Source organism: Thunnus thynnus, chromosome 12, assembly GCF_963924715.1.
Source record: "Thunnus thynnus chromosome 12, fThuThy2.1, whole genome shotgun sequence".
Classification (NCBI taxonomy): domain Eukaryota; kingdom Metazoa; phylum Chordata; class Actinopteri; order Scombriformes; family Scombridae; genus Thunnus; species Thunnus thynnus.
In genome coordinates, this window is record NC_089528.1 from 21,644,851 (window position 1) to 21,653,746 (window position 8,896).

The 8,896-nt window shown below is 38.9% G+C and overlaps 1 protein-coding gene across 1 annotated transcript in view; it reads right to left on the bottom strand.

Annotated features, from left to right (window-relative positions):
* Positions 1 to 201: 201 nt before the first annotated feature.
* Positions 202 to 8,896, bottom strand: part of dapk3 (death-associated protein kinase 3) — an 8,902-nt gene continuing 207 nt past the window's right edge. The window contains exons 2-9 of the mRNA XM_067606312.1: positions 7,254 to 7,360; positions 4,297 to 4,657; positions 3,337 to 3,466; positions 3,128 to 3,176; positions 2,996 to 3,022; positions 2,749 to 2,901; positions 2,607 to 2,652; positions 202 to 1,795 (exon numbers count right to left, since the gene is read on the bottom strand). Of these exons, the coding sequence (XP_067462413.1) occupies positions 1,259 to 1,795; positions 2,607 to 2,652; positions 2,749 to 2,901; positions 2,996 to 3,022; positions 3,128 to 3,176; positions 3,337 to 3,466; positions 4,297 to 4,657; positions 7,254 to 7,315 (1,365 nt within the window). The 5' untranslated portion in view covers positions 7,316 to 7,360 and the 3' untranslated portion in view covers positions 202 to 1,258. The remainder of the gene's footprint in view (positions 1,796 to 2,606; positions 2,653 to 2,748; positions 2,902 to 2,995; positions 3,023 to 3,127; positions 3,177 to 3,336; positions 3,467 to 4,296; positions 4,658 to 7,253; positions 7,361 to 8,896) is intronic.

Genomic DNA, 8,896 nt, shown 5'->3' on the forward strand with positions numbered 1-8,896 from the left:
ATAAAAGAGCTTAAAATGCTCATAATCAAGTTCAAGTACCTCAAAATTGTACAGTACTTGAGTGAATGTAGTTACATGTCATCACGGGCTAAAAGGAGACAGATCACCAACCTAAAATAATAATCTTATTATGAGACAAAGTAGAGATTAAGTGAGATTAGTTCCCATTAGCACAAAAACAAATACACGAGTACAACGTGGTTACAGTCGTAACTTTATTTGAAACCAGTGGAGACAGTTCTTGCTTACACCTAAGAGACTGATTAAAATATATTTTTGGAACACTGCTATAATCATTTAAGTGCAAACGAGTACATTTTTCTACTGAAAAATACTAGAGAATATACCGTCTATGCTATAAATGGGGAATGTGTTGTCTGGATGTAAAAACGTATCGGTGGAATGTTTCAAGTGTGCAAAGATGGGAGTGAAAACAGAAACACTAACAGATTTACAGCATATAGAGGAAGTTTCCATGCACACTATTTGGTTAACAAGGCTACTGTGCAAAAGTTTAAGACATTGAGCAATATCAATGTGATAGAAATGTCATTAACTCGATGACAGGTGAGTGTTCGCAGAGGCAATAAGGTCGGATCAGTTTTACAGGCACTGCAAAGATGAGTTTATACAATCCTAAATCTTTCTTCTACACTGTAGGTTTATGTTTATTGCATCCAGAGAATTTTTTTTTAAATGTCAGCTGCAATCAAATCTGAAATACATGTAACCAAAACACATAAATACCCCTGAATTCTGTGCAAACCTGACACTTTAAACTGGATATCGTGAAGCTTTCACACGTAACTGGCCGATTAACCTGAGGCATGAGCATATGAGGAGACGTCTATGGCTTTTACAGCATAAAGGAAAATCATTATTTTGCAGGAAAAAAAAAAAAATCAGGCTAAAAGAAATAAATGCTGCCAATATGGTTTAAAAAGAATTTTGTTCACTAGTATGTATGAAAAATGTCAAATTACAGTACATAAAATGTTGAAAATTATAAATTAATTAAAAAAAAAAAAAACACAGGATGAGCCTTTTCATGGGGGAATGGGTTCAATATATTGCCTCTCTGCTTCTTGCTGGTTCTCTTAAGCGTGACATTAAAAAAAAAGGTGGAACATTTTTCCCCGACGGGCAGCAGCGTAGCTTATGATGACAACTGACCCACGTAAACTCCACACACACGCGGAGAAGACGGGCAGGAGGGTACTTGAGAATGAAAATGTTTTTGTTGGGAGGTCGGCTCGGCTCAGGGCATGCTGCCAGAGCTGAGGCCGCCCTTCTCTGCAGATATGGACTTGACCAGCTCCTCCACCCAGCGGACCTCGGACGCCACCTGCTCAGCCAGCACCTCGTAGCGGTTCTCCAGGCGCCCGAACTTGCGCTTGAGGATGTTGGCGGCCTGCATGGTGAGCCGGGCTTCCTCCTGGCTCTTCTTGCGCTGGGTTTGGGTGCGCTGCAGGTCTTGGCGGATGTGGCTCAGGTCGCTGGAGATGCTTTGGTTCTCCTCTTTGTACCAGCCCTCCTTCTCCTCGTATATGGACAGCAGAGCCGCTACGTCCTCCCGGCACGAGCGCTGGTTGCGCTCCAGATCCTTCAGGCCTTCCTCTGCCGCTGCGATCTCCTCGAGCACCTGAGAGAAGCGTTCGAAGTTGACGTAGGTGTTGTTGGGTGGCATGCTGGAGTGGGACTTGATCGTGTACTCCTTCAGACGAGTGGTCTTCAGGCGCCGGCGCTCAGGCTTGTGGTCTCTGTCTTCCTGGCGCACGTTCCTCCTCTTAATGACCTGGAGAGGGAAAAGTGAAAAGGTCTGAAATGAGGATGGTAATTTGATAATAAAAGAAAAAGGAGAGTCAGTTTAAGGTGCATGAAGATTGTTGCTTGTGTATTAACTTTACTCTTTTCTTCTGATGTGTGAGTTCAACTTCAGTTCACATAGTTTTACGGCAGTTAACAAAAATGGATTGCAACACAGACTTCAGATAACTTAAAATTTACGTTTCTTGACGTTTTTTACCATTTATGGCCATATTCATGTGTGACTAAGGAGCGTTTGATAAATGATCACACATGATCACATCTATTTTCATCTATTTTAATAAAACTGTCTACTGTAGGTTGTCAGGTTCATTTTCATCACTTGTTAATGGTCTTTCTCTCCCATTTATATTAATAATAATAATTATAATTAATATTCTAAATACAGACTAAGTTAAGTTATAGCGTATGTAAAGATGGTGAAAATGAACAAACTAGAAACTTTAGTGACACATGGCAGTTAGTGTCGACTTTTCACTCAAACTTAAGATCAAACTCGGGTTCAGCTGGTGCAACAAGCAGCTGAATGTTTTTTTTCCCACAAAGTTTTGTTTATTGAGATTTTCAGGGCGTAAATGAATCAGTCGTTCAGTTTCTAAATTTCAATGTCCATTTCAGGACAGGTAAATATACACTGGTAAATACCTCACTACATGGAGAGATAGATAGTAATAGTGATAATAAAAATCTAAGTAAAAAAATAATTACAAGCAGATGAATGTTAACAAGAGTGTAAATGTTAACACATCATGAGATAGAAATACAATATAAAAACCCACCTTAATCCAGGGGTGTTCAAGACTGTCATCAATTGTCATTCTCTTCCTGCAAAAAAAAAAAAAAAAAAAGTCACAAGTCAGAAAATGACTGACAGACATTTGTTTGTTTACTTTTGGCATAAAATCTGAAAATATTTCCTACTTTGGATCCTTGACCAACAGACGTCGTATGAAGTCCTTGGCGAGCTCACTGGTGTTGCTGAAATACTCTTCATCAAAATCATAGTTGACAGCTGAGATGTTAGTCAGGGTCTCTTGCTTGGTCTCGCCCAGAAACGGAGAAGCACCGCTCAACCTAACACAGATAAAAAAAGATTTACTTTAGATGACACATGAAAGAGGACTGAAAGTGATTTATGTTTCTTTAATGTCTCTGCAACTTCACTCACAGAATGTATGTGATTACGCCGATGCTCCTGCAGAGAAGAGAGGAAGCCAGACATGAGTTGAAACGCTCACACGGGTCAGAATAAAGCTTTAGATGGAAAAAAAAAAAATAAACAAACACGTTGACATCTTACCACATGTCCGCCTCCAGTCCAAGTGGCTCGTAGTTAACTATTTCTGGCGCTGTAAAGCACAGAGGAATGAACATTTAATTCAAGCCAGATGTGGAGATCTGAAACACGCCATCATCCATTTACAAACGTTTAACGTGGGCACACGCTAGCAGAAAAAAAGCTGTTTACTGTGTGAAAAGAACATTTGGGAGGTAGCGGCAGGTTCTCACCGACGAACTCCGGCGTTCCGAAGATGTTCTTGAACTCGTTTCCTGCTTTAATCTGATGAGCGATCCCAAAATCGATCAGCTTGATCCTGGGGTTGGGGACGTTCTTGTCCAGCAGCATGATATTCTCAGGCTGAGAGATGATAACAGTATAGAAATACATCACCGAGAGAAGGATGAAAGGTTTTGTTTAATACTCAGAGAGAGCCAAGAAACAGAGAAAGAGCACCGGTTATCTCTTCATCATAGACTGACATTCACTCGACCTCTTAGAGGTTCTGTACCGTGAACGTTTCTAATATTGTTCGGCTGAAATATTGTCAGTCTTGATGTCTCATCACGTACTGGGTAACGTTACTCGACAGCTGTGGGAACTTTTGTTTAAGCCTTATGAGACCCTGGTTACATTGCTGGTGAAGAGAGATCGGCCGTATACTGAAACGTTAGGAATAGTGAAACCGTTTGATGAGAACTATTCACTGTTTGGGATTTTGGTTATTGAAATATCTTTACTTTTATGCTCTTTTACTCCCAACGTAAAGCACCCTGCACTGCAATGTTGTGTATAGAGTCTCGTTCTTCATACTTTATCCAACAGAAAATTAATCAGCCATTAATAATATTAATAAAAAAATAATAATTGGCTGCTTTTTTGTCTTACATTACAGTAAACTTAACATTTGGGGATTTTGAACTGCTGCTCTAGAAATTTTCTCACTGGCATTCACAGACATTTTTCAATGTTTTCTGATGTTTTCTTCAGCAAACGACTAATCGATTAATAAAGGGAATCAATCAGAGATGAAAATGGTTGCTGCCCCATACTGTACTGTACATCCCTCCGCATTCAGAGCACATACATGCCAGATACTTACAGCACTGCATGATTTTAACACCTACACTGAACCTCTCGCCAACATGTCAACTACGCCCGTCGGCTCAGAGCCTCACAGATTTACTGACCTTGAGGTCAAAGTGAGCGATGCGTTTGGAGTGCAGATACTGAACGCCGTCCAGGATCTGTTTGAGAAACTGTGTGGCCTCCTCCTCGGTCAGAGATTCCTTCTCAGCCAGAAAGTCAAACAGCTCTCCTCCGGACACCAGCTCCAGGATCAGGATCACGTCGGTCTTGTTTTCAAAGATGTCGTGCAGGGTGATGATGTTGCTGTGCTGGATCTCCCGCAGGATGTTGACCTCGCGCTCGATCTCCTCGCGGCTCACCCCCCGACGACTGGACGACAGCCTCCGCTTCTTGATGAACTTGGCCGCGTACTCGATGCTCGTGCTCTTCTCCTTACACTTACGGACGATAGCAAACTGTCCGCTGCAGGGAGGAAAGGAAAAATGAGATGAACATTTTGACATTACATAAAAAAGCTGTTAGGATTTAAATGATTAGATTGATGACTTCAGGGGTCAATAAAAAGGAAATCATCTCCAATTCGGATAATTGTTGATTATTTAGTCATTAAGTATCAAGACCAAATATTTGACCGTTGCATCACAGCTTACTTTACTTTTTGTGTTTTTTTTCCAGCTTCATGTCATTAACTAACTATATTAAGAAATCACTTTAGCCTATAGCATCTTGTGATGGACAGTGATCAATACTTTTACCATTTTATAGACTAAGTCATTGCTTCCCAACCTTTTTGGCTTGTGACCCGTTAAAAAGAATAAACTTCTACATGTGAATCCTCATCACAGGACTCAGTTGAGTAATACTGAGTTTACTTTTCCCAGATTGTTTCATTTGAAACAATCTGGGAAAAGTAAACATTTGATAGAAGTAGGACAAATGAAACATAAATAATTTTCTGTACCCCTTTAATTATCACTATAAAATATACATATTATCAAGTCATTTTGTCTATAATTAAATCATAAAAAACTAACATCTGCCAGTACAGTGAGAATGAGAGAGAATATTTCAACTTGTGTTTTCTATAATTGAGTGTCTGTGTTGTGAAATAAGAAAGAAGAAGGTCGGTTGGTTTGTGAACTAGAATCATGAAAATACTTGAAACAAATTGATTTAAAGGGGAAAAAAGTAGAAGTGTTGTCACTGCACTGACAAACTCTTTGCCAGGTTGATAACCACTGGAATAAATGACGAATTAATGAAAATAATAATTATAGGAATAATTGGTAATGTAAGTTTGACAAGCTTGAAAAGTGATATGAGGTACTGAAGCTGCTGAAAGCAAAACAGAACATGGCTGACACAGAAATAGTTTGTATTACTGTAAATAAAGATAATGGAAATATGTGCAGTTTTTTTGCCAAAAAAAGACCAAACAGGAAACTACAGTCTGTGGTTTAAAAAGAAATGAATAAATAACATTACTGACGAGAACAATAAGACCAGTGTGCAGAGGAGGAGACGACATTTCACAGTGTGACTGAAGAGAATTTAATGTTGATCTATTTAATGTCTGCATACTTCTCTTTGCCCTCGCCGCACCACAGCAGAGGTGGAAAGGCACATTGAGAGGCTGTGATGTCATGCTTTCGCTGCATTACTGCAGACAAAATACCCAAAGTTGAGAGTTGGGTTTAGTCTGCTAAAACTTGATGACTCATTCACTATCTATTGAGCTCAGTGTAATAGGACGGAAAGAGATATTTAATACGTTGCTGACACGCTTAAATATTTTGGCCCCGTTCAGATGTAAAGTTTCGGAGGGATTGCAGCTCGTATCTGGCATCAGAAAGCATCTGAAACACATTAAAGCCTGAACAATACAGGACTTTAGAGGCTGATACATCGGCTTATACAACAGAATGATACATCAACCGATATTCATTTTCTTTACACAACCCAAAGCATAAATAACCATTTTCATAAGGTTCCCTTCAGTTGATTTTTTTTAACAATTGCAACCAACTTGTTTTTGCTATTTTGTAAGAGAATTTAGTACATTGTGTGTGTTATCCCTGTCCTTTGTCTGTCCTTGGTTATTGTGTAAGTTTCCACTTTTGTCACATCTGTGACGTCTTTACTATTCTGTAGTTTTGCACCAATAAAAAAAAAAACAATTGTGACCAAAATATGTACTGGACAGGACATTTTACAGTTAAAAAAAATACACCTGAGACTGCTTTCTGGTGGAAAAACTACAGAATGGTGACACTGTTTGAAAACATATCTTTGGCATTTTGTTTCTTCAATTTCCTGTCATTCATCGGTTGACATAAGCACAGATATATCTGCAATATATCAGTATTTATCAGTTAGGCTCTGAAAAAGCATCTTCAGTAGCTCGGTGTGATCTGATTATACACATTTGTTTGAATTTGTGGAAAACTACATGCACTGATAACCAGAAGAAACATGATTAATACATATTTGTACTCGTCTATACAGCTCAAAACAGACAGCTGAAGAGGCCTTTCTTCAGGAACATCCTTCAAAAAACCTGTCTGGGTTGTAAATACTAAATTATTTATGTGCCGTCATGTAGGCATTTGTATTCACACAACACTACATATGTGAACATGTGCATCTCTATCCATCTCAAAATGAGACGTTCATAAATCAGGTGCATTCACACCAAGGCTGCAACTAATGATTATTTTCATTATCGATTAATCTGATCATTATTTTCTCTATTGATCTGTTAGTTGTTTGGTCTATAAAGTGAGAAAAATGGGAAAAAAATGTCTGTGACACCCTTCCCTAGAGCCTAAGAAGACATCCTCAAAAGTCTGTTTTTGTCCAAACAAAATATTCAGTTTACAACGCTATAAAAACATTCTGTCGATTGACTAATTGATTAATCAACTAATCATTTTAGCCCTAATTCACACTTAAATTTAGAGCTGAGCTGCAGTGATCAGAACAACAAGAACTATGTTAGAGCAAGTGATGAAATATGTTTCATCAAAAGAAGAAGAGACAAGAAACACGCAGCACGTACCTGCCCAGCTCCTCTCCCATCTCATAATACAGCTCAACATCCTCTTGCCTGAAGCCAGCCATGGTGAGCTGACCAGAATGATGATGGGGGTGTTGCTTTGAGTTTTACTGGAGTGAAAAAGTTAAAGAGAAAAGTATAAACCCAACGGGAGGTAGCAATGGATATGACAGACAGCACGGTTAACGAAACAAAAAACATGTTGGTAAAGTAGATCTGGTCAGCAACACAACTCAGAGTATCAGCCATTCAGTAGAGGAAGAAGTGTAGATAGAAATACTGTCGTACTGTTGTACTTAACAGTAGTTGTAGAAGAAGTACTAGTGCTAGAGCAGTGGTGGAAAGTAACTAAGTACATTTATTCAAGTCCTGTACTTAAGTACAATTTTGAGGTACTTGTACTTTACTTGAGTGTTTCCATTTGATGCTACTTAATACTTCCACTCTGCTACATTTCAGAGGGAAATATTGTAATTTCTACTCCACTACATTTATTTGACAGCTTTAGTTACTTTTCAGATGAAGAAAAGAGGAAAAAGTCCAAAAACTGACAACAGATTTGTGTATAAGAACTTTGTTTTTTCTTCTTTCATCTCCCATTAATCATTTCATGACCCCTCAGATTTATCTGGTGACCCTTTGGAGGGGCCCAACCCCTAGGTTGGGAACCACTGGACTAAACTAGCTAACCGCATATAAAGTAGTTCAAACAGTAACATGCTGCTTACACACTGATGCATCACTATTAATAATCTAATGATGTCATACATAATAATATATCAGTCAGTCAGAGGGACGAAATGTACTTTTACTTTTATACTTACAATACAAGTACATTTTGCTGCTAATACTTATGTACTTTTGGTTAAGTAGGACTTTTCATGCAGGACTTTTACTTGTAATGGCGGGTTTTTACATTGCTGTATTGGTACTTTTACTTAAGTAAAAGATCTGAAAACTTCTTCCACCACTGTACTAGAGTAAATGTACTTAGTTACATCCCACCACTGAAGCCATTATACTGTATGTTATCATTTCCCACCTAAATACTTTAATTCACCTTTATGTACCTGAGCTTTTTTCCTCCTTATTTGGCCCGAGTCAACGCAGTTTTTAGAGAGTTTTTGGCTGATGTCAGAGCTGCATACCAGTCCTACTGACATCATCTCCTTCCCTGGAACAGCTATCTCTGACTCAATTAAAGGGACTGGGGATCAGCTACACCACCGAGTATTTGCCTTTTTATCCCTTTAAATCTTATTTAATGTGATTGATCTATTAAATAAACACGGTTAACACAATACAACGTCTGATTCCAGGCGATAACAAACCGGTGAGAGTTGTAAACGATGCTGAATAGCGATTCTGCCGTTAGTGTGAACTTACAAGCAGGCGGCAGAGACATTTTTCAGCGGGATAACATCGGTAAAAACAGCATGAAAGAAAAAACTCAAAGCCACAAACACGAAATGAAACTCGCACTACAAGTTCACCGCATGAATTTATCCGAAATTGAAGGGATATGAACAAATTAAAAGGCTATTCAAGCGACGGAAGACAGCTAGCTTAGCTTAGCTTGTTAACGAGCTGTATAAACACCGGCTCTCGCTGTTGGTGACAGTGCAGTGAAGACGTACAATTAACAG